The 25,818-nt window shown below is 40.4% G+C and overlaps 1 protein-coding gene across 4 annotated transcripts in view; it reads right to left on the reverse strand.

Annotated features, from left to right (window-relative positions):
- The window catches only part of cast (calpastatin), a 145,090-nt gene extending 119,981 nt beyond the window's left edge, over positions 1-25,109 (reverse strand). For 2 of the 4 annotated variants that reach the window (XM_060935475.1, XM_060935466.1), the window contains exon 1: positions 24,985-25,109. In XM_060935475.1, the coding sequence (XP_060791458.1) occupies positions 24,985-25,032 (48 nt within the window). In that variant the 5' untranslated portion in view covers positions 25,033-25,109. Of the gene's footprint in view, positions 1-13,087; positions 13,336-24,984 lie in introns of those variants that run through there. The other 2 variants (XM_060935476.1, XM_060935467.1) reach the window with 1 other exon arrangement.
- Between the last annotated feature and the right edge of the window lie 709 nt (positions 25,110-25,818).

Raw genomic sequence — 25,818 nt, forward strand, 5'->3', positions numbered from 1 at the left:
CTGATGTCGAGGGGTTTGTATTGGAGCGGAGGACAAATGGCTCCAGCTTAGAGACAGTTTCAGTTGGCCATGATTCCAAAAAAGTTGGGACAAAGTACAAATTGTAAATAAAAACGGAATGCAATAACTTACAAATCTCAAAAACTGGGGCGGCACGGTGGTGTAGTGGTTAGCGCTGTCGCCTCACAGCAAGAAGGTCCTGGGTTCGAGCCCCGGGGCTGGCGAGGGCCTTTCTGTGTGGAGTTTGCATGTTCTCCCCGTGTCCGCGTGGGTTTCCTCCGGGTGCTCCGGTTTCCCCCACAGTCCAAAGACATGCAGGTTAGGTTAACTGGTGACTCTAAATTGACCGTAGGTGTGAATGTGAGTGTGAATGGTTGTCTGTGTCTATGTGTCAGCCCTGCGATGACCTGGCGACTTGTCCAGGGTGTACCCCGCCTTTCGCCTGTAGTCAGCTGGGATAGGCTCCAGCTTGCCTGCGACCCTGTAGAACAGGATAAAGCGGCTAGAGATAATGAGATGAGATGAGATCTCAAAAACTGATATTGTATTCACAATAGAACATAGACAACATATCAAATGTCGAAAGTGAGGCATTTTGAAATTTCATGCCAAATATTGGCTCATTTGAAATTTCATGACAGCAACACATCTCAGAAAAGTTGGGACAGGGGCAATAAGAGGCTGGAAAAGTTAAAGGTACAAAAAAGGAACAGCTGGAGGACCAAATTGCAACTCATTAGGTCAATTGGCAATAGGTCATTAACATGACTGGGTATTAAAAAGCATCTTGGAGTGGCAGCGGCTCTCAGAAGTAAATATGGGAAGAGGATCACCAATCCCCCTAATTCTGCACCGACAAATAGTGGAGCAATATCAGAAAAGAGTACGACAGTGTAAAATTGCAAAGAGTTTGAACATATCATCATCTACAGTGCATAATATCATCAAAAGATTCAGAGAATCTGGAAGAATCTCTGTGCGTAAGGGTCAACGTCGGAAAACCATACTGGGTGCCTGTGATCTTCGGGCCCTTAGACGGCACTGCATCACATACAGGCATGCTTCTGTATTGGAAATCACAAAATGGGCTCAGGAATATTTCCAGAGAACAATATCTGTGAACGCAATTCACCGTGCCATCCGCCGTTGCCAGCTAAAACTCTATAGTTCAAAGAAGAAGCCATATGTAAACATGATCCAGAAGCGCAGACGTCTTCTCTGGGCCAAGGCTCATTTAAAATGGACTGTGGCAAAGTGGAAAACTGTTCTGTGGTCAGACGAATCAAAATTTGAACTTCTTTATGGAAATCAGGGACGCCGTGTCATTCGGACTAAAGAGGAGAAGGACGACCCAAGTTGTTATCAGCGCTCAGTTCAGAAGCCTGCATTTCTGATGGTATGGGGTTGCATTAGTGCGTGTGGCATGGGCAGCTTACACATCTGGAAAGACACCATCAATGCTGAAAGGTATATCCAGGTTCTAGAGCAACATATGCTCCCATCCAGATGACGTCTCTTTCAGGGAAGACCTTGCATTTTCCAACATGACAACGCCAAACCACATACTGCATCAATTACAGCATCATGGCTGCGTAGAAGAAGGGTCCGGGTACTGAACTGGCCAGCCTGCAGTCCAGATCTTTCACTCATAGAAAACATTTGGCGCATCATAAAATGGAAGATACGACAAAAAAGACCTAAGACAGTTGAGCAACTAGAATCCTACATTAGACAAGAATGGGTTAACATTCCTATCCCTAAACTTGAGCAACTTGTCTCCTCAGTCCCCAGACGTTTACAGACTGTTGTAAAGAGAAAAGGGGATGTCTCACAGTGGTAAACATGGCCTTGTCCCTACTTTTTTGAGATGTGTTGTTGTCATGAAATTTAAAATCACCTAATTTTTCTCTTTAAATTATACATTTTCTCAGTTTAAACATTTGATATGTCATCAATGTTCTATTCTGAATAAAATATGGAATTTTGAAACTTCCACATCAATGCATTCCATTTTTATTTACAATTTGTACTTTGTCCCAACTTTTTTGGAATCGGGGTTGTAGGTAGTCCCATACAGTCTTTCATTTAACACCATGAATGTTGACCTTGAGTGACCTTGAAATGTCAAACTGAAGGTCACGGATTTACCTTGTAAGGTGAATAGGCCAGACTGCTGGGCGAGGTTTATTTTGCCTGGCAACACTTGTTTCACAGTGGTTTCTTGACTGTCCTCCCAGATGACACACAAAGACGTGAACGATGATCGGTCAGGGTCAAACTTATAGTCTTGTCAGTCTCCTGATCAAGACATGTATACATGTCAACCCCTATGGCTTATCCGTATTTAATACGGATTTTGGGCATTTGAAATTAATATAGGCGTATTGGTAAAATACTACGGAAATTATGCTTTTACCCTAAAATTTTTTTTTCAAAGTTTTAGTACACACACATCGCAGAAGATGCCTTCATTTACATTCGGAATTACTCAATCTGCGTTTCCAGAATAACATGAATCGATCCGAATGTCCACACATGCGCAGTTGCGCGAGTAGTCCCTTTCCGGCTGAGCACAAATTTTTCAAGCACACAAGGCGAGTCATGGCGGAGGGTCCACCAAAGAAACAATTGAAGACAAAACCAGGGGGTCATTTTATTCCAGAATTGATGGAAAGGTTTGATGGCATTATTCTTCCATCGAAACTAGGAAGTGATTCTGCCAATTGTTCACTTTGTAATCAGGATGATAAGGTTGTGGCATTGATGACATTGCAGTCCTGAAACAAGTATCCTTTGTTATTGAGATGAAGATAGATTGCAGAGTCCTGGCCTGAGGAACTGTGTTGAGCCATGCGCTTGTGAAGTGGTTAGAGTCTCATCACATCACTCCTGCGGAAGATGACCTCATATGGACAGTCTAAAGATACACTTAGAAGATGGCTCTGGACACTTACAGTTTTGCTACGATGTCTTAGAGCTTCAATCACCATGATAACTTTAGGACTGCAGTCGTCATGAACAGTCTTGCACTCAAGTCTTCATCAATGAACAGTTGATAACTTCAACAAAATAGACTTCGTGTTAAAACTATAATGAATTTCCTGGTTACACAATAGCACTTTTTGACCATATAGGATGCACTTATAGAAGTAAGTTATTTATAATCACACTGTCTGTTATCACCCAGATAAGGATGGGTTCTCTTTTGGGTCTGGTTCCTCTCAGGGTTTCTTCCTCATGTTGTCTCAGGGAGTTTTTCCTTGCCCCTATCGCCTCAGGCTTGCTCATTAGGGATAAATTTATTCTGGATAAATGTATTAGTTCGTATGTTTTAAATCTTTTTTTCTGTAAAGCAGCTTTGTGATGATGTCTATTGTTAAAAGCACTATATAAATAAATTGACTTGACTTGACTTGACTTGTGTGGGTGCGAAACTTGAAAAATGAACAAGAGTGATGAGAAGATTGATACCTTCCAAAACACATGCCTTTCTTCAGATAAGATGGTAATTATAGAATCAAGAAGGAAGAAGTGCTACGGATGGCTGAAACTGACAGTGTAAGCAGTGACATCAGAAGGAGGACATGGAGGTTCATTGGACGCATTGCTAGAGAAGATGAAGGCTGCAAAATGGCACTAACATTCCAGAACAGCACTTTCCCCTCCCTCTGTATCATGGCTGAAGTGCCCTCGAGCAAGGCACCTAACCCCCAACTGCTCCCCTGGTGATTTAGCATAGCTGCCCACTGCTCTGGGTATGTGTGTGTGCTCATTGCTCGTTTGTGTGTGCATACATGTGTCACTACTTCAGATGGGTTAAATGCAGAGGAGGAATTTCACTGTGTTTGAGTGTACATGACAAAAAAACAAAGGCCTCTTCTTCAGAGAGCTGCCAAAAGTGAGGAAGACCTAAAATGAAATGGAGACGGACAGTAGAAAGGGAGGAGGGCAGAATGGGCAGGATGGCATGAAATGTGAGCCACAGACCTGATTTGAGGCAGAGTGTAGAAGTGTTATGTGCCACCTGGTGTAAAGGAGACAGGATAGGAATGGACATAACATTTACACTACCGTTCAAAAGTTTGGGGTCACTTTGAAATGTCCTTATTTTTGAAAGAAAAGCACTGTTCTTTTCAATGAAGATCACTTTAAACTAATCAGAAATGCACTCTATACATTGCTAATGTGGTAAATGACTATTCTAGCTGCAAATGTCTGGTTTTTGGTGCAATATCTCCATAGGTGTATAGAGGCCCATTTCCAGCAACTCTCACTCCAGTGTTCTAATGGTACAATGTGTTTGCTCATTGCCTCAGAAGGCTAATGGATGATTAGAAAACCCTTGTACAATCATGTTAGCACAGCTGAAAACAGTTGAGCTCTTTAGAGAAGCTATAAAACTGACCTTCCTTTGAGCAGATTGAGTTTCTGGAGCATCACATTTGTGGGGTCGATTAAATGCTCAAAATGGGCAGAAAAATGTCTTGACTATATTTTCTATTCATTTTACAACTTATGAAAGTGTGACTTTTCATGGAAAACACAAAATTGTCTGGGTGACCCCAAACTTTTGAACGGTAGTGTAAGAGAAATTCGGTCATTTCAATAATGCTTCAGGAATGAAAACACAACTTGAAACAACACAGATTTACAGCCACATACTGTACGGATATCCTGAGCAATTAAGTTCAACAATAAGGGTCGGTTAAAGTTGGTTGGGCCTTTTTGTAGATGGTCCCACGTGATAGCTGAGAGAGAAAAATGCACTCGAGAAAAAATGGAGTAGCTCAAAGGCAGGGCTTCATCAGAATAGTTTTAAATAATAGTCTGACAACATTTAGAAGTATTTCTTTCAGATTTAAATAGACAATGCACTTACAAATATAATTTCTTTAGAAGATACTGTGTAAACCCAAGAGCCATTTCTGGTTTAGTCTGTCTACAGTTTGTACTGTGCTTTCTTTCTCTTTTTGTGCCTGGTTCACTAGGTGGTGAAGCATTGCATTTTGAGTTGCCTCTACGTTTGTGCATCCTTCTGGTTTGGGGGATCCCTTATCAAAAAGAAGTATACTTCAAGTTCATTTTAATAAGTATACTTAAGTGAAGTTAAAGTATATTTCCTTAAGTATACTTTTGTGTACCAAGTATACTGATATCGATATACTTACAGTATACTTGTAAGTAAACTAATTAATACTTCTTGGGACTAAATTGGCCCACTTTTAGTTTATAAAAAGTATACTTTAAGTCGAAGAGAAGTAAGCTTTGAGTATACAACTAGAATTTTTTTTATTTTGTACTGTAAAGTTACCACAAGTAAACTTATCTACTAATAGTTTACTAGTTCTATACTTGTAGTTCACTCTTTAGTTTACAAAAACATACTTCATAGTATACTGGAAATATATTATGAGTTTACTTGTTTTATACTTCTAGTCCACTTTTTAGTTTACTAAAGTATACTTTGTAGTATACTGGAAATATACTATTGGATTACTCGTTACATGCTTCTAGTCCACTTTTTAGTTTATAAAAGTATACTTTATAGCATATTAGAAATATACTATTAGTTACTGGTTATATACATCTAGTCCACTTTTTAGTTTTGAAGTATGCTGTAATTACCCTTCTAGGTACACTATTAGTTTTCTAGCCCTAACCCTTACCTCATGCACACTACCAGTAGACAACTTAAGTGTTTTGAGCTGACCACAAACTTATGGTACATGTAGGTTTAAAAGATGGGATTTAAAACATGCTGCCGTATATCACAAAGAAGCCGATATGTGTGAAAAAGAAGTTTTTTATAGGCTGCTATCAAAAGGATAAGCACAACTACAGGGCAAGTACACTTACACATAAGGCACAAATATTTTAATGCTTTATTACACTTTGGTTAAGTATATCTTGATCAAAAGTTTAAGTATAAGCGACTTTTCTATATACTTTTCAGTCTAGGCCAAGTATACTTATGCATAACTTTATTAAGTATATCTCTAATAAGTAAATAAAAAGTAAACTGAAAGCATACTCTCTTATTTTTAGTTTAAAAGAAGTATACTAGAAGCACACTTGAATAAACTTATTTTTTGTAAGGGATATCTCAAGAGGGCGGCACGGTGGTGTAGTGGTTAGCGCTGTCGCCTCACAGCAAGAAGGTCTAGGTTCGAGCCCCGTGGCTGGCGAAGGGCCTTTCTGTGCGGAGTTTGCATGTTCTCCCCGTGTCCGCGTGGGTTTCCTCCGGGTGCTCCGGTTTCCCCCACAGTCCAAAGACATGCAGGTTAGGTTAACTGGTGACTCTAAATTGACCGTAGGTGTGAATGTGAGTGTGAATGGTTGTCTGTGTCTGTGTCAGCCCTGTGATGACCTGGCGACTTGTCCAGGGTGTACCCCGCCTTTCGCCCGTAGTCAGCTGGGATAGGCTCCAGCTTGCCTGCGACCCTGTAGAAGGATAAAGCGGCTAGAGATAATGAGATGAGATGAGATGAGATGAGATGAGATATCTCAAGAACAAGTGGTTGAGTGTTTGTTTTATATGGACTTATCATTGTAACCAGTCAATGAACTGATTAGATTTTGGAATACTTTCATGTCAAGCTGCACCACACCAACCTATTGTTGATTATTTACCTATAACAGCATGTACAAAAGTGCTTTATTCTTTCTTCTGTGAGTTGTAAAGTTTTACCAGAGAGAGCGCCATATCCTCATACTGCTTCTTTAAGACATTACCATCCATCCATTATCTATCCCGCTTAACCCTCAGGGTTGCAATTGAGTTGGAACCAATCCCAGTTGACCTCAGGCGAGAGGTGGAGTACACCCTGGGCAAGTCGCCAGTCTATTGCTGGGTTAACACAGAGATGAACAAACGTTCCCACCTATGGGTAGTTTACGGTAGCCAGTTGACCTAATTTGCTTTTTTGGGGGGCTGTGGGAGGAAACTAGAGTCCTACGGGAAAGTCACACAGGTTCAGCACATGCAAATTCAGCACAGAAAAGTCAAATTATTCTTATTTTAAATCGGTTTAAGTTAGCCACAAGGTTCAAACCCAGAACCTTCTTGCTGTGAGGCGACAGTGCTAAGCACTGGACCACCATGCCGCCCCTAAGTCATAACTAATGACTGTCCAAAACATGGACAGCATAATACAGTATCTCTGAAAAGTGCAGCAACCACAGGTCTAGTGCCCCTGGTGGCTGGTTGCAGTAAAGTATGTAGCACCGCCTATCCCAATGTGTTTCAATGACAAAACTGCCTATTTACCATGCTTCCACTTTTCTCATTTAAACTCTTCTTCCATCTACAGTGTCTAATTCAAACAGTTAGTTTCCTCTATGCTAATATCTGAAATTTTTTCCCCCAGAAATTAGTTTTTAAAACGTTATTCTACTATAAGAAGTCGTCGTTGTTAGTTGTCCATCGCTAGCGATGATGCCTGATTCATTAGGATGCACAGAAACACAGATGGGCCATGAGGCCTGCACCAGAGCGACAGAGTTGTCCGCAGCAGTGGCATGAATGGCCTGGATGAACTGCGATGGAATGTCTGGCTTTGTGAGCCCTCGTATACTCCCTTTGACACTTGTCTTCAATTGCGGACACTGAGCTTTTAACTATGCTTCACCATGTTGCTCTATCTGAGGCATCCCTTTCCCACGTCTGATCAATAATTCCGGCATTCTTCATGTTCCTCTTCAAGATGTCTTTGTACCTCAGTTTTTGTCCTGTCAACTGAAATAAGAAGTCATGGATACATGTGGGAATTAAGTGATTGAAAGCCTTGACTGGGACAGACCGGTTGGAAGAGACCGGCTGGAAGAGACCGGCTGCAGCACTTGCATCATGCCTTATCTGTTCATTACATGGAAGAACTGAGTTTTAGTTGAACTTGTCAGGCAACCTTACATTGTTTCACAATTTCTTATAATTGTTCAATTTAAGCATTAAACACTGATAGTCATTTCCCATCAGACTAACATAGCCTTCCCAAAGTCCTGACCTCAAGCCTATCAAAAAATACATGGACTGTGTTTAAAAGTCAGGTCTGTTCCAGGAAACACCCAAATTGAACTGAACTCTGCCAGTTCTACCAAGAAGAGTGGTCAAGTATTCAACCAGAAGCTTGTTGATGGCAAACAAAAGCATCTGGTCAAGTTGAAACTTCCTAACCAAATATTAAGTGTGCTGTATGTATATTTTTGACCCTGTATGTATAATTTTGATTTCTGAAAACCCAAAATAAATTCAAACTTGTCCACCAAATTCTTGGAGGTTTTCTATTAAAGATGCGTGTTGTGCAATCATTCTGGGACAGAAAAGAACAGTTCAAAGAACTCATCGAAATCCCAATACTGCCATGATATTCATGTCCATCGTGAGTGGGTGGAAACTTCTGACCATAACTGTGCCTACTTATTTGAAGATTTCTGGACACATGCATTAATACAAAATGTTATCCATTTCTATTTAAAGCTAGACTGCCTTTCGATTTCATAAAATGGGTGAAATTTAGTTCCCTCTGAAATTTTTCATTGGTCATTGTGATATATGTTTATTTCTGTAATATCTAAAAAAAAAAAAACAGGCCATTCTGTGGCTGGGAAGTTATTTAATTTGAGGGGATTCCCGAGGAAATAATGTGCATGAAATCGCTCGCTTCGTGCAGTCAAGCAGACAGAGGAAGTCCATGTGCACATGCGCAGATCTACCTTCTTCTTCTTCTTTTGGGTTTTACGGCAGCTGGCATCCACAGTGTTGCATTACTGCCATCTACAGGTTTACCTTTGAGCGTGCACTGACAGTTCCGTTATTCTGTCACTAAACGAACAGCTGATCACACCGAGGTGCTCGCTGACCGCCAATATTTATTAGTTTGGTCCTGTGTTTCTTTTCCTTCGTATATAACATAACGTCTTTTCTTTTCACTTTCTGTTACTGTAGTAGGTCTTTCATGGTTCATACGCACCCTCACGTCCTCCATTTTTGTGGCTACTGCCTCACAGAGAGGCTGTAACCACTATGTGATCGTGTTGTAAGAATGTAAGAATGAGTGTAACAATTGCACACTGCGCATGTGCATACTCGTGTTCTGATTAAAATGGCCGGTGAGTGAATACAATTCGGTTCACCATTCGAAATAAATGGATTAGACCAGGGCTTTTCAAAGTGTGGGGCACGCCTCCCCTAGGGGGCGCCAGAGTTCTTCGGGTGGGCGCAACGTGAGGAAAAATAAACCAGAATAAGTTACTATTGCGGACATTTAGTGAACTTCAGCTAGCCTTTGCCAGAGACAAAATGGATCGATTTTTAATACCTAAAGCTACAGTGAGTGAGGAGACAGAGTCTGGGCCGAGCAAAAAAAGAAGGAAGTATGACCGCGATTATTTAAAGTTTGGATTTTCATGGACTGGATCTGAAGATGCTCCACGGCCACAGTGCGTTGTCTGCCAAGAGGTGCTAGCTAACGATGCTATGAGATGTTTAAAATGTGTAAAACAAGATGTTTAAAAAAAAAAAGCACAGATGTTTAAAATGTGTAAAAAAAAAGAGGTTTTAAAAAAGCTCATATGTTTTAAATGTGTAAAAAAAGATGTTTTCAAAAAAGCACAGATGTTTAAAATGTGTAAAAGAAAAAAAAATGTGTACAACAACCATTTTTTTTAAATACGAATGGAACATTAAGTATAGCAACAACAAAAATTGTAAGGGGGGCGTTGTTGTTTATTTGCCCTCTAAGGGGGGGCTGACTCTCCCACACTTTGAAAACCCCTGGACTAGACTAAAGAAATCACTTTCAGGCATGTTTATGCTTATTACAGATGGAAAGTGCGTTCCACTGAGCTCTAGCGCCGGGCCATTTCCGGGAAATAAGAGTTTGGGTCATAGTGACAACATGTGTATGTCAGGCTCCGTTTGGAGGTTTCAGTTTCGAAAACTGTAAGAGGTAAGAGTAGAATAATATAAAGTACAGACACTTGGTATATTTTACTTCTGTGATTTTTAAATTGTTCATTTTTGTGGCTACTGCCTCATAGAGGAAATATATATGCTATATTTACTGTATGGACATGGTATCAGAATTTTTTTTTTTTTTTATAAGCAGTAGCCACATGTACCTATAGGGTACCTATTTTTCTCTCCTGTTTCAAATTTGTATCCCACAATGCCTTGTGCGAACGGGGAAAGCCCACCACGTGATGCATGACGTAGTATCTTGAATTGGGTCATGGTGAAGCAAGAAAAAATAGCAGAGAATTTAAGGCCACGTGGCACTAAATTCATTAATTGTTCTATTTTTAAAAAAACCAATAAAATTGGAAGTCTGTGATTCAAATTCAGTAGCTTTCAGTCCACTAAACAAAAATAATTGGGTGTCAGGGAAAATTCTTTTTATGACCTACACTTGGAAAATCTGAAAGGCAGTCTAGCTTTAAATGTTAGAAACATCAGAGAGGTTTACAACTAATAGATAAAGGCTAGTTTATATGTGCTAGCTACCTGGTCAAAAAGCAACCTTGGTGTTTATCTTTATTTATTGCTGCTTTGCTGCTACTGCAAGTTCAGTGAAGATATTTTGTGCTGCACCGGATCTTAAAATTGGGAGAAAGGGGTGGGTTGACCAAATGAGAAGGTCTCTGAGCAGGTTGCAGACTCTGGCTCCAAATTTGACAACATGGAGGCGGCATTTTGGCTTCATTTCTAAAGAATGGAAGGTCATTCCATGTTTTTTTTTTTGTTGTTGTTGCTGTTTTTTGTCACTATGAATCACTTGCTTTATTTTGGCTTGCCAGTAGACAGGTTCTCACAAACATGATTTGCCATGAAGTCAGACCAGTTTTCAGGGTTTGGCCATAATGTTCCTAACTAAATCTGTGGGAATTAACTTTAATGATTTATGTGTGTTGTAACATATGTAAGTACTCTTGCAAACTTAAGTTGGGAGTGATTGTCTAATTATTTTCTAAAGGTTCTCGCTGTAGTTTTATCAGCTATAAAAGTTGGACTGATGTTGATGTCTGAAATATCGAATCATCAACCAAAGACTACTCTGCCAGATATTCACCAGATATTGTACTCTAGATGGAGACAGAATTCTGTTCCAGAGAAAAGAAAAATAATGTTAATCTTAAAACACCTGATCTGAATATTTTTCTAACTGACCTCCTGAAACCTGGATTGAGATGCACATGCAAGCGTGTGATTTCCTTCTCTAAACCTCACTGTATTAAACAGGTAATCATTTTTTGTGAATTATCCTAGCATTCATGAACAATCAGCAGGATTAGACAGAGTTTACTGTGTGGTGACTGAAATCTCTTCCACAGATTAATCTGATCGTACCTGAAACCGTGACGCATAACTAAAACGGCTAGCATGATCTCCAACTGGAGCTGAAACTTGCAGTGTTTGCTAGATGGAGAGAAAACTGAAGAGAATGATAAACAAAAGGAAGAAAAAAAGAAAGAGAGGAAGGAGCAGGAAGAGCAAGAAACACAACCAATGCAGGAAGGAGATTGTGAATGCATCTAAACGACCTAGCATTGGATTTTGTTCAGCTGTCATGCAAACTGAGTTGCCAAACCCTTTTTTTTATTTATATTATTTCATTCATTAACCACTTCATAACCTCATCATAAACCCTCACCTGTGATCTCTGAGGCCTGTAGATATTTTATATCACTTGATTTATTATACTCTCATAAATTCTACTCTATTTAAACTCAGATAACTCAATCCTCACCAAAAAAAAAAAAAAAAAAAGGGCTATGGGAAGCTAAAATGTTTTTCATAACCCTATTAATCTAAATTTGAATTCAAGTTATAGTTACGTTTAGATTTTCCACAATGTCCAAGTTTAATCCTTGTGTTCCAGGTGAACTGTTTATCTTGAACGCATCAATGTTTTGGGGGAAAAGTAAAGACACAAATCCAGTTTTTATGCCTGAGGATCTGCTGCTGTACCGTTTGTACATTTAATATGCATCTTTTACTTGCAAACATGTGCATAGCTTAGGTTTAAACACGATTTAAGAGAAATGGATTGTAATTCATCCTTAGAGTAACGTTTACTCAAAAGGTACAGTACACGACATACGAAATGTACCATCACAGAGACAAAGAAATGTATTGTTTAGTGATGTTTTTTTATTTCGGTATGTGTGGGTGTGGGTGTGGGTGGGTGTGGGTGGGTGTGTGCGTGCGTGCGTGCATATAGTCGGGTATGAGTGCATGTAACAAAAAGTGAATTCACCTTTTTTCCTATAAGAGGAATGTAGGGTGAAAATATTTTTCAGCACTTTAATTTTAATGTTTTATTCTGGGGATAAAATAAACAAAAAATAATCTGGGCACAACTATATGAAATTATGAAGCAGGGTATGCTATAGCACATGCACCAAAAAGTCAATTTGTCCTTTTTCATGTTCAGTAGGGAAGAAATGAAACAAGCAAATTAAGGTTTGTGTTCAAACAAACAAACATTGCACATTAAGTTGCCTAAAAAAATTAACCTGGGTCATTCCGAATAGAACACGTGTTAAGCAAGCACTTTGGAAATACAGTAGTGGCCGGAAATAGTGATATAGTCTATATTTAAAAAAGAAAAATAATGCTTCAGCAGAGTCCAGATGAGTTGCCAGATTGCACATAATAAATAATACCTTTCATTCCTTAGTCACACAATATTCAGGATACACAGGAACTATAACATATTTGCAGTAAGGAAGAATATACAACATGTTCCATCATATAAAAGTGTACCCTATAACATACAGAAATAAAGTGTCACTAGTGTGAAGAAGAAAAAGAAGAGGAAGAAGAGGAAGAAGAAGAAATAACGGATATCAGATACCAGCTAGGAATGAGCACATAGCTCCCAAAGTTTCCAAAAAAATAAAAAATAAAATAAAGTTCCTAGCCTATGGAATGTGTTTACTTTTACAACATAATAATTTGCTAGATATATCTTGAAAGCTGCATGCCAAGAAGCTACATGCCCCATTTAACGAGACTTTAGTTTCCCTCCAAGGCTGTTCTCAGAGATTAAAGCGACATAACTCCAGTGTCAGGCTAAAAATTACTTACAATGCTTTTCCAGTAAGCAGCATACGCCATGAAGCTCACACAGGCTGATACCAATCCTGGAGACGGTGAGACTAAAGCACAAGTATACTCTCGTTCATCCGTCACGTTCTACTTGTGCCACTCCCTTCAGTGTATAGTTAATTATCTAGCGTGCTCTGTGTTAATGTGCTACTCCTTTCATCCCTGACCCCTCTACTACAGTGTCCTGCTGGTCAAACAGACATTGTAGTCTGGCTTTGCCCTGTTTGACTTGTTCGCACTAGTTTCTATTTATAGGGTTGCGTAAGAATCTGGCTGTATTGTGGGAGTGCGAGTTTACAGCCATAACCCACCTTCCTGAGGAATTCAAACAAAAACTATGTGTGTAGTTTTATATTTGTCTAGCAGCCACAGTTCTTCTGGAAACCTTGTCTGTCACACTTTCTTAATGTTTTTTTTTTTTTTTTTGTCTGAAAAGTGCTGTCTTACTGACCCCATTTCCAGAAAAGCTGGAATATTTTCCAAAATGCAATAAAAACAAATATCTGTGGTTTGTTAATTCAATCAATCAAAGTCCTTCCAGCCAGGGCCGTAGCCAGGATTTTTCAAATACCGAGGTCAAACATGGCTGACAGCACCGAAGCCCCCCCGGCACAACTTAAATAAATAAATAAATAAATAAATAAATAAGGATAGATTTGGTGGAGGACACATTTATTTTAAAACTGTGGCACCATAACTGTGGTGTTTTATCTGACATAAAAGTAGAAAAGTAGTGAACTCTTGAACTGAGTATACATACCTAAAGTACCAGTTACCTAAAGTATTGGCATTATTTACATTGCAGCATACACATGACAGAAAGGGTGTGAACTGCTGAATTGTAAGCTTTAGTATTACACCTTATAATAATAGTGTGAGTGAGTGTGTGTGTGTGTGTGTGAGAGAGAGAGAGAGCGTGAGAGAGTTTGTGTGTTATTTGTGGGTGTCTGTATATGTAGAGACATTCTGAACAGTAATGTAAAGGCATCAGTCTATCTGGCTGTCTTGAATTGAGATCCATTTGCATGCATTCTCTGAAACAGAGTGTTCTCACCATTGCCTGTAATGTAAGTTTGGCTCACAACACATTTACTTTAACAATTCTAAAACTGTGCCATCAGAACTGTGGAGTTTTGTCTTCACCAGTTTCAAAGTGGAGAAACTCTGCTCACAAGAGGCAGATCTCACTGGGAGTGCCACAGCTATTTTGCATAGTCTAAAGAGCTAAAAAAATACTTCTTTATATGGCTCAGTGAAACGTGTCAACGCTACTGTATCTGATGGCTTTTCAATCAAAAAACTTCGGACGTGACAGCTGTTATCTCTCACATCCGAAGTTTACAATTTGCGCTGCTGCTGGTCTTTCTGCTGCAGGTAACAGTGTGCGTGTAGCACTTTAAGGAGTCCATGTAGAACACTCCGTCATGTCAGTTCCGATCTTCGAGCCAGCGCACGTCAAAATTAATAAATCTTATTATCTGTTCAGCACAGGGGCCACAACAGGGGCCAGGAGCAATTTTACAGGGGCACTGGCCCCCCCTGGCCCCCGTTTAAAACCGCCTATGTTAACAATTCTAAAACTGTGGCACCATAACTGTGGTGTTTTATCTGACATAAAAGTAGAAAAGTAGTGAACTCTTGAACTGAGTATACGGTACATACCTAAAGTACCAGTTACCTAAAGTATTGGCATTATTTACATTGCAGCATACACATGACAGAAAGGGTGTGAACTGCTGAATTGTAAGCTTTAGTATTACACCTTATAATAATTGTGTGTGTGTGTGTGTGTGAGAGAGAGAGCGTGAGAGAGTTTGTGTGTTATTTGTGGGTGTCTGTATGTGTAGAGACATTCTGAGCAGTAATGTAAAGGCATCAGTCTATCTGGCTGTCTTGAATTGAGATCCATTTGCATGCATTCTCTGAAACAGAGTGTTCTCACCATTGCCTGTAATGTAAGTTTGGCTCACAACACATTTACTTTAACAATTCTAAAACTGTGCCATCAGAACTGTGGAGTTTTGTCTGACATAAAAGTCAAAACTGAACTGAACTGAACTGAGTGTATTGCTCAGCTACCTGAAGTATTGGCATTATTTACATTTCATTATCTTAAATTACATTAGAATGTAGAGCTATTAGTTCTGTGTGAAGACTATGTATTAGAGAGAGTGTGTGAGAGTGTATTATTTGTGTGTGTGTGTGTGTGTGTGTGTGTGTGTGTGTGTGTGTGTGTGTGTGTGTGTGTGTGAGAGAGAGTTATGAGAGAGAGAGAGAGAGAGAGAGAGAGTGAGTTACTCGAACAAGCCCGTTTACTCAGCCCTGCACAGGGCTGCCTGTGACAACGTAGTTTTGAATGTTTCTCGAAATGCTAACTAAAATGTAAGAGGCAATGACAATGAAACGTTTCCCCTTGGAAAGTTGGCATGACACCGCTGAACGGTCTGCCACTGCACTGACAATATTTTCTCACCTTCCCTCCTTCTCTTTCCCTGCTCTTCTGTTGGCTGTCCAAACCTTAATTTAGTTTGTTGCAACTTTTTCATTTTGCACTCAGGTAAAGCTCTATAATGCTATGTGACTATTAGCCTACGTTAGGTTAGGTAGGCATATGTGATAGAGCGTAGACTACACCCTGCCTGTTTTATCCAAAACCCAACTTCCCCGGCCGACACTAGTATAGGCTACGTCACGTGACGCTGCGTTAGACACGGCAACGATAGAGATAGAGGCTGAGAGATTTCAGATGACATTAGACAAATGTGAATTTTATTGGGGGGAAATACAGATGACATGTGGATGCGGACACTGCGTTTTACATTGATCACTGCTCGAATTCAGCGTAGTCCAATTTGAAATTTCTGAAAAAATACCGAGGACATGACCTCGGTGTCCTCAATGGTAGTTACAGCCATGCTTCCAGCACCATGTGGCACATAGGGCAGCGCCAATCTCCGTTTCCCTCAACCTCTCGCCTATTACATAGCTAGGGTTACAGTGGGGGACTAGTCCTCTGGTAACTGCGAGAGTTTAACTCCCCACTTGCATCTGTATTGCAGCCTGCCTTGCCAGACAGCAGCAGGTACCATTTTTACGATGGTCTTTGGTATGATCCGACTGTGAGTAGAACTCACAAGCTCCCAATTAAGAGGCAGACACACTAACCACTAGGCCAACTCCCGGGTCATTTGTTAATTCACATGAGCCTTTATTTAACTGACAAAAGTACAAAGAAAAGATTTTCAATAGTGTGACGGGGTGCCCGTCACTACAGTTGAGTATGTGCTGTGACAGCCATACTAACAAGCCTGGCTCTTTGGTGTTGTGGTCAGCGTGCAGGTTTGGCATCCTGTAGACCTGGGTTCAAGGCAGGATAAGGTGACTGTTCTCTTGCTTTGCTACAGATGGTGTCAGAAGTGGGATGGCTTGCCGTGAGGCCATTGGAGGTGTGCCCTGGGTGTGAGCTGTATGAGGGATCCCCAGGATAGGTGGCCCCTGTGTGAGGGACCCCAGAGATGGGTGAAGTATGAGTGTGTGGGGCACCCTGGTATGGGAGAAGTATGGCTGGTGGATACATGAAGTGCATGGTTGTGCCTCCTTCCTGAAGGGGGATGGAGTGCCCGTCACTACAGTTGAGTATGTGCTCTGATGACCATACCAACAAGCCTGGCTTTTTGGTATTGTGGTCAGGGTGCAAGTTTGGCATCCTGTAGACTTGGGTTCAAGGCAGGATAAGGTGACTGTTCTCTTGCTTTGCTACAAATAGTTTTACCAACCGACTTAATTGTATTTTGTAAATATAAATGAAGTTAGAATTTGATGCCTGCGACACACTCAAAAAAAGTTGGGACAGAGGAATTTTTACCATTGTATTGTATCACCTTTCCTTTTAATAACACTTTTTAATTGTATGATAACTGAGAATATTAATTGTTGCAGTTTTACAATTGGACGTTTTGTCGATTCTTACTTGATACAAGACTTTAGCTGTTTAACAGTCCATGGTTGCCATTGTCTGATTCTTCTCTTCATGATGCGCCATACATTCTCAATTGGAGACAGATCTGGACTGGCAGCAGGCCAGTTAAGCACCTGCACTCTGTGTCTACAAAGCCACGCTGTTGTAGCCTGTGCAGGATGAGGCCTGGCATTGTCCTGCTCAAATAAACATGGACTTCCTGGGACAGAGACATCACCAATATACACCTCTGCATCAATGGTACCTTCCTTCACACACATGCAACTCACCCATGTCATGGGCACTGATGTCCTCCATGCCATCACAGATGCTGCTGGCTTTTGCACTTTTTTCTGAAAACAAGCCGAATGGTCGTGTTCACCTTTGGCACTGAGAACTCAACGTCTGGTTTTCCCAAAAACAAGTTGAAATGTGGACTCCTCTGATCACAGCATACATTTCCACTGTCTTTCAGTCCATCTGAGATGAGTTCAGGTCCAGAGAAATCGGCAGCATTTCTGAAAACAAGTGATAAATGGCTTCCTCCTTGTGTAATACAGTTTCAGGTTGCAGATCTGGATGCAGTGGTGGATTGTGTTAAGTGACAACGGTCTTCCAAAGTACTCCTGAGCCCATGTCGCTATATTTGTCATATTAGTATGACGGTTTCTCAGGCAGTGCTGCCTGAGGGCTCGAAGGTCACGCACATTCAACTGTGGTTTCCGACCTTGTGCTTTACGCACTGAGATGTCTCTGAATTTGCTGAATCTTTTCACAATATTATGTCCTGTAGATTTTGAAAGACCTGAAATCTTGCACTGAAAAATGTTCTTTTTGAATTGACTAACAATTTTCTCACAAATTTTGGCACAAAGGAGTGAGCCACGACCCATCCTTGCTTGCAAAGACTGAGCTGTTGGTGCTACTCCTTTTATACTCAATCATCCATCCATTATCCATAACCGCTTATCCTGTGCAGGATCTTAGGCAAGCTGGAGCCTATCCCAGCTGACTACGGGCAAGAGGCGGGGTACACCCTGGACAAGTCGCCAGATCATCACAGGGCTGACACATAGACACAAACAAACATTCACACTCACATTCACGCCTACGGTCAATTTAGAGTCACCAGTTAACCTAACCTCCATGTCTTTGGAGGAAACCCACACAGACACGGGGAGAACATCCACACAGAAAGGCCTGCATCAGCCACTGGGCTTGAACCCAGAACCTTCTTGCTGTGAGGCGACAGTGCTAACCACTACACCACCATGCCGCCCCTCTAACATTGTTTATATTTACAAAATGCAATTAAGTCGGTTGGTAAAACTATTGAAAATCTTTTCTTTGTACTTTTGTCAGTTAAATAAAGGTTCACGTGAATTAACAAACCACAGATTTTTGTTTTTATTGCATTTTAGAAAATATCCCAACTTTTCTGGAAATGGGATTAGTACATAATATGCTGATTTCTTTACTGACATACAAACATTTTTTTTTTCTGTAAAGTTTAATTTTGTTTTGGAAAACTAAAATTCCAAATAGACTAAAAGCATGCAAAAGTCTATGCACATGATTACAAAAACCCAGAAACATCTTGCCTATTTTGAGCATATGTTGCTAAATTGCTATATATATAGTACTATAGGTGTGGGCGATAGGACCAAAAAATATTTTGATGCTTGAAAACATTTTAACCCCCGAAAGGCAGCCGGCCCTGACAACATCCCCGGCCGTGCTTTGACGGCCTGCTCCACACAGTTAGCAGAGGTCTTCACAGACATTTTCAACCTGTCCCTCTCCATGTCTTCTGTGCCCACATGCTTCAAGACCACCACCATAGTGCCCCTCCCAAAGAAAAACAATATAACATGCCTGAATGACTATCGACCAATTGCACTCACTTCAGTTGTAATGAAGTGTTTTGAGAGGATAGTCATGTCATACATCAAAAAGGACATCCCAGACACAGTAGACCCCCTTCAATTCGCATATCGTCAGAACCGCTCAACTGATGATGCCGTCAACGCAGCCATCCACACAGCCTTGTCACACCTGGAACACAGGGACACCTATGTTCGAATGTGGACTACAGTTCAGCCTTCAACACCGTCATCCCCAGCAGACTGACAGAGAAGCTCTCCACCCTTGGACTGACATCCTCCCTCTGCTGCTGGGTTCTGGACTTTCTCACAAACAGACCCCAGGCTGTCAGAGTCGGTACCAGAACATCCAGCACCAAGACAGTGAGCACAGGGACCCCCCAAGGCTGTGTGCTCAGTCCACTCCTGTACACCCTCTTCACCTACGACTGGACCCCCACCCAGAGCAACACTTCCATCATCAAGTTCGCCGACGACACCACTGTCATTGGGCTGATCACCGGCGGAGATGAGAGCGCCTACAGGGAGGAGGTGGCTCAGCTGGTCTCCTGGTGCCAGGAAAATAACCTCTCCATGAATGCTGAGAAGACCAAGGAGATGATTATTGACCTGAGGAAGAGGAGGAGAGACCAGCACACCTCACTGCACATCAACGGGACACAGGTGGAGAGAGTGAAAACATTTAAATTCCTTGGAACTCACATCAGTGAGGATCTCACCTGGACACACAACACACAGCAGACCATCAAGAAGGCTCAACAGAGACTCTTCTTCCTGAGGAAGCTGAGGAAATTTGGACTGTCCACCAAACTCCTCAGCAACTTCTACAGGTGCACAGTGGAGAGCGTCCTGACAAATTCCATCACTGTGTGGTACGGGAACTGCACAACTCAGGACAGAAAGGCTCTCCAGCGTGTCATTAAAATGGCACAGTTCATCTGTGGAGCTGTCCTCCCCCCACTACAGGACATTTACAACACCCGGGTCACAAAAAGGGCACAGAGCATCATCAGGGACCAAACACACCCGCAACACAGACTATTCACGCTCCTACCTTCTGGCAGACGCTACAGGAGTGTGAAAGCAAGGACTACTAGACTGACAAACAGTTTTTACCCCCAGGCCATCAGGCTTTTGAACCAAGGATTATAATCACCATCTACCTCTATATTTCCATCAGGCTTTTGAACCATGGATTATAATCATCATCTACCTCTATATTTCCATCAGGCTTTGAGCCACGGATTATATTAGCAATTTTGCACAAGACATTGCACAGTATATCTACCTCTATGTTTGCACATTGTTTGTTTGCCTTTTTTTTTAAATGTTATCTTCATTTTTCACTCTACCTTTATATTTTGCATTCCATATGCACTTTATATTTTATATTTCACATTTTATATATATATTTCTTTTTATTTTGGTAAGCGTAGTTTGGTCGGGCAGTTGCAAAATAAGAATTTCATTACCCAATAATAAACCGCTGTGTCTGTTATTGTGTATATGACAAATAAAAATCTTGAATCTTGAATTTTACTGATACACAAAAATGTTGACAGCAAATCAGCTGAATTGAATCAGAATCTGATTTTTAAAAAGTTAGAAAAGATATCAAAATGCCTGCAATATCTCAAAAATGTATTGTGATATAATTAATCACGATACTAATATTACATGGTTATATTGCCAGCCCTATACAATACATGCTCAGCAAATTCCCTCCTTCACTCATACATTAGTCATCCTGCATTGTTGAGTAAGTGTCAAACTACTAACTCCTACAGTGATTAAATTTAAGTTACTTATAGCATTAACATATTTATTATTAAATTCACCATCACTGTTGCATGCAATACAAAAGCAGGCGTGTACAGAGTTGACGTGACTTATCACTGTTGAAGTAAACCCATACTGTTGACTTACTGTTGTGCAACTGGGGAAGAAATCATATCACAATACTGACAGACACCTTTACAGTAAACTCTTTAATCCAGAGCCCTTAAGGTATTGACACTTTGGAAGGAACCCTTAACTCCCTTAAACCCATTAAAGGAGAACTGAAGACAAATTTTTTATTATTAAAATTCTATTTCTCTCATTTTATTAAATATTGGAACACATTTTTGAGAGCTATTTTGTCGCTGCTATAGCAAGTTATGAGTGTTTGAAATATGCTCTGTAATATATCAGTCCATATGTCAAAGCAATGGCCGTAAACGAGATTCGTCGAGACCTGTGCGAGACATTGTAGGACGGAAGTAAAACGTACAGCGGAAATCAAAGTGACCGACATCTGCCAATGTTGCCAAAAGACACGCACGCCCTCTTTCGAATGCTGACGTAATCAAGCCGGAAGTTTTGTTTGTTTTGATAGCAATCAGGAAAGTTTGAAAAAAGTAGGCCGTAATCGTCATTTAAACTCGTTTTTGTGCAATATTTCATTTGGAAAACAGTTTTCAAAATGACGGCACTGACACCTGGCTGACACGTCACGTTTTGAAGTCTCGTGAAGATCGCGCGGATAAGCGATGCCTGCCGTGGACCAAACGAACTAAATTCAACATGGCTAAAAACCGAATAGGCCGATAAGTATAATATTTAATTGCAATTAGTTGCCAATATGAGTCACGATATAAGGTTACTAAAACTGAAAACGTAATTGAATAACACATTAATTAAGAAATAAAGCAAGTTTAAAAATTACTTCAGTTCTCCTTTAAAACCTATTAAACCCTTAAAAGATGTATAATACTGTACAGAACCCTCTAACTATCTGAAAGGGTTCTAGCTTAGGAAAGGAGCTACGGTAATAAAGGAAAGAAAAAGAGAGAAAATGAAATAAAACACTCGGTAGGTTTGGCGATGTGGACTAATGTGAAGCAGAGTCATTTTTTACCACAGTAACGTTGATTATGTTCCAATTACAGCATGTACCAATGTGTTTTATTTCTCTTAAACCATAGAAATCTTCCATCAATTGCAAATCAGGGTGTGTTTTTTTTAAATCAGCTTATAGTTCTTCTTCTTGCAGCTACTCCCGTACATTTGGGGTCACCACAGTGGATCTGTTGCACATATTTGATTTGGCATAGGTTTTAACCGCTACACCACCATGCCGCACTTAAATCAGTGTATAGTTACTGTACATTTAAAGTTGTGGGATGTGGACCAAGTTGTTTCCTGCTATTACTTATCATTGAGAACACTCGCTTCTATTTGTCTTTCTCTTTTGAAGGTAATCAGACAAAAATGCAGCTGAGAAACCACAACACACAACATTCTCCATCCTAAAGACTTTCCCACGATGGAAAACCTTGAACACTTTTACCTCTGACACTGGAGGCTCCTTACGTCATTGTTTAAACAAACATCTCCTCAGCATATTTAACAGTTATTTCACGAAATCGAGCCGTACATGAGCTTGCCGATAGCCGACGAGGCGCGTAGCACCGAGTTGTCTCTAAGCCATGTACAACCCCGATTCCAAAAAAGTTGGGACAAAGTACAAATTGTAAATAAAAATGGAATGCAATAATTTACAAATCTCAAAAACTGATATTGTATTCACAATAGAACATAGACATCATATCAAATGTCAAAAGTGAGACATTTTGAAATTTCATGCCAAATATTGGCTCATTTGAAATTTCATGACAGCAACACATCTCAAAAAAGTTGGGACAGGGGCAATAAGAGGCTGGAAAAGTTAAAGGTACAAAAAAGGAACAGCTGGAGGACCAAATTGAAACTCATTAGGTCAATTGGCAATAGGTCATTAACATGACTGGGTATAAAAAGAGCATCTTGGAGTGGCAGCGGCTCTCAGAAGTAAAGATGGGAAGAGGATCACCAATCCCCCTAATTCTGCGCCGACAAATAGTGGAGCAATATCAGAAAGGAGTTCGACAGTGTAAAATTGCAAAGAGTTTGAACATATCATCATCTACAGTGCATAATATCATCAAAAGATTCAGAGAATCTGGAAGAATCTCTGTGCGTAAGGGTCAAGGCCGGAAAACCATACTGGGTGCCCGTGATCTTCGGGCCCTTAGACGGCACTGCATCACATACAGGCATGCTTCTGTATTGGAAATCACAAAATGGGCTCAGGAATATTTCCAGAGAACGTTATCTGTGAACACAATTCACCGTGCCATCTGCCGTTGCCAGCTAAAACTCTATAGTTCAAAGAAGAAGCCGTATCTAAACATGATCCAGAAGCGCAGACGTCTTCTCTGGGCCAAGGCTCATTTAAAATGGACTGTGGCAAAGTGGAAAACTGTTCTGTGGTCACACGAATCAAAATTTGAAGTTCTTTATGGAAATCAGGGATGCCGTGTCATTCGGACTAAAGAGGAGAAGGACGACCCAAGTTGTTATCAGCGTTCAGTTCAGAAGCCTGCATCTCTGATGGTATGGGGTTGCATTAGTGCGTGTGGCATGGGCAGCTTACACATCTGGAAAGACACCATCAATGCTGAAAGGTATATCCAGGTTCTAGAGCGACATATGCTCCCATCCAGACGACATCTCTTTCAGGGAAGACCTTGCATTTTCCAACATGACAATGCCAAACCACATACTGCATCAATTACAGCATCATGGCTGCATAGAAGAAGGGTCCGGGTACTGAACTGGCCAGCCTGCAGTCCAGATCTTTCACCCATAGAAAACATTTGGCGCATCATAAAACGGAAGATACGACAAAAAAGACCTAAGACAGTTGAGCAACTAGAATCCTACATTAGACAAGAATGGGTTAACATTCCTATCCCTAAACTTGAGCAACTTGTCTCCTCAGTCCCCAGACATTTACAGACTGTTGTAAAGAGAAAAGGGGATGTCTCACAGTGGTAAACATGGCCTTATCCCAACTTTTTTGAGATGTGTTGTTGTCATGAAATTTAAAATCACCTAATTTTTCTCTTTAAATGATATATTTTCTTAGTTTAAACATTTGATATGTCATCGATGTTCTATTCTGAATAAAATATGGAATTTTGAAACTTCCACATCATTGCATTCCGTTTTTATTTACAATTTGTACTTTGTCCCAACTTTTTTGGAATCGGGGTTGTACGACGAGATTGAGTGGAATAACTATTTTATTCTATCCACATTCACTGGCTTTTGAGAAACGGAGCATTTTTATTTGTATTTTTTTTGCAAATTCGATCAATAAAAACTTCATACAAAACGTCCGACAAAATCATTTCCGCTTAGAATGTAAACAAACCGGCGAAATGACAGGAGCAATTTGTGAAAAATGCAATAATAATAATAATAATAATTCTTGAAAAATACATTTTAAAAAGATACGTTCTTACCATCAAATACTTTCATTCCATATTTTGTTGCCCTTTTTTTTGTATTTTCTAGGGTTTTGTTTTCGAGTAGAGTTTTTTATTTCGTCCTCGGTTGCTTCAGCAATACGCTCAGCCATTTTGTTTTTCTCTACACACGGTATATGAGGTGATATCCTAGTAGCAGAGTAGCCAATCAGAGCACATGATTGCTCATATCCAGTGAATGTAGATAGAATAACAATGCTTAAAAACTAGCACATTATGATACACCATAATATACACAGAGCTGCAGTCATGGAAAATTAATCAACACGTTCTGACCGATCGGATCCGAGCCGATCACTGTTATAACAATATTGAAAATATCTCAGAAGTGTGACACATTTATTGCAGTCCTATTACAATACCCAATCCTCATATTATATTACTGTGCTGGATTCAACATACGGTGTTGGATTAACGCCCACAAACACCTCCAGTTTTGAATGAACCCTAACCACGTTGAAATAGCACAAACAGTGTTGACATGTCTAGTAAATAATTCGTTAATTAATTCTGATCACAGTGCAGAATAATCAAAGTTAATTCAAGACACAAGCTGTGGTCATTCTGCTCTGTACGTACGCTCTGGTTAGAGATTGGGAAAGCTGAAGAACAATGAGTCTATAAAAAGCAGTCTATAATACATACCAATGCGTGTACAGTATGCGCAATTCAATTACATACCTCAGTGGACTTTTTCTTTCGTCCGCGAGACCTTTTTCTGCCTGGCATGTCTGCGTAGTAGTCTTTCAGAGCTCCTTTATTTGGATCTGCACTTTCTCAAGGGGGCTTGCTTGCTCCTCCTGCTTGAAGTGCAGTATGTGCGTTATTGAACTGAGGCAATGCCAGAGGCAAAGCTGATTTTAAAAAAAAATTACTGAAGGAATGAGCAACCAATGCCAACACTTTGTGTGTGTGTGTGTCTGCTTATTTCCTTGACAACCGTATGGACATACAGCACTGTGGATTTCTACATGTTTGATGTGTTATACATAATAAATGCATTAAAAGTGTAGAGCTTTCCACTGGAATTTTTGTTCCAGATGTTAATATGAGGCTCTTTTCAGGCCACAGGAGGGGAGAAAAAAAAACAAGTTAGAACAATGGGATAGATCTCATCTCATCTCATCTCATCTCATCTCATCTCATTATCTCTAGCCACTTTATCCTGTTCTACAGGGTCGCAGGCAAGCTGGAGCCTATCCCAGCTGACTACGGGCAAAAGGCGAATGGGATAGATACGTCTAATAAAAACAAAGCCACTCCTCAACCCCCTCTTTTACTAACAATCAAAGCAGACCCTATAGGACTTAATGTTTGACTAAAAATACAATGCAACAACTGTAAAACCATATGCTCCTTCCAACAACTTCTTATCCACGTGGCCCACACTCCCACTCTTCGCCTGACTCCAGAAAAACAAAAGCTGGTAATGACTCATTAGGTATGTCACACAAACTCGCCTTCTCGTTCTTACTTCAAAGCTTAACTTTCATTTAATTCCACTACAGAATCTTT

This window comes from Neoarius graeffei, chromosome 12 (assembly GCF_027579695.1).
Source record: "Neoarius graeffei isolate fNeoGra1 chromosome 12, fNeoGra1.pri, whole genome shotgun sequence".
In the NCBI taxonomy this organism is placed as follows: domain Eukaryota; kingdom Metazoa; phylum Chordata; class Actinopteri; order Siluriformes; family Ariidae; genus Neoarius; species Neoarius graeffei.